The sequence below is a fragment of the Tupaia chinensis genome, unplaced genomic scaffold (genome assembly GCF_000334495.1).
Source record: "Tupaia chinensis unplaced genomic scaffold, TupChi_1.0 Scaffold142716_1, whole genome shotgun sequence".
Taxonomy (NCBI): domain Eukaryota; kingdom Metazoa; phylum Chordata; class Mammalia; order Scandentia; family Tupaiidae; genus Tupaia; species Tupaia belangeri.
Genome location: NW_006202562.1, coordinates 5,692,349 through 5,692,717, shown reverse-complemented (window position 1 = coordinate 5,692,717; position 369 = coordinate 5,692,349). Strand labels below are relative to the sequence as shown.

General features: G+C 78.0%; 1 protein-coding gene across 1 annotated transcript in view; it reads left to right on the top strand.

Annotated features, from left to right (window-relative positions):
- The window catches only part of INSM1 (INSM transcriptional repressor 1), a gene marked incomplete at its 5' end in the record, with an annotated part of 2,275 nt that continues 1,906 nt past the window's right edge, over positions 1 to 369 (top strand). The window contains 1 exon segment of the mRNA XM_014582169.2: positions 1 to 340. Within this exon segment, the coding sequence (XP_014437655.1) occupies positions 1 to 340 (340 nt within the window).

Below are 369 nucleotides of genomic sequence, written 5' to 3'. Positions count from 1 at the left end.
GCCGCCGCGCTCGCCTGCGCGCCGGGCCCTCAGCCACCCCCGCCGGCGCCGCGGGCCGCGCACTTCGGCAACCCAGAGGCCGCGCACCCCGCGCCGCTCTATAGCCCCACGCGGCCCGTGAGCCGCGAGCACGAGAAGCACAAGTACTTCGAGCGCAGCTTCAACTTGGGCTCGCCGGTCTCGGCCGAGTCCTTCCCCACGCCTGCAGCGCTGCTCGGAGGCGGCGCCGGCGGTGGCGCGAATGGCGCGGGCAGCGGCGGCACCTGCGGCGGCGACGCGCTGCTCTTCGCGCCCGCCGAGCTCAAGATGGGTACTGCGTTCTCCGCCGGCGCAGAGGCGGGCCGCGGCGCCGCGGCCGGGCCCCACCCG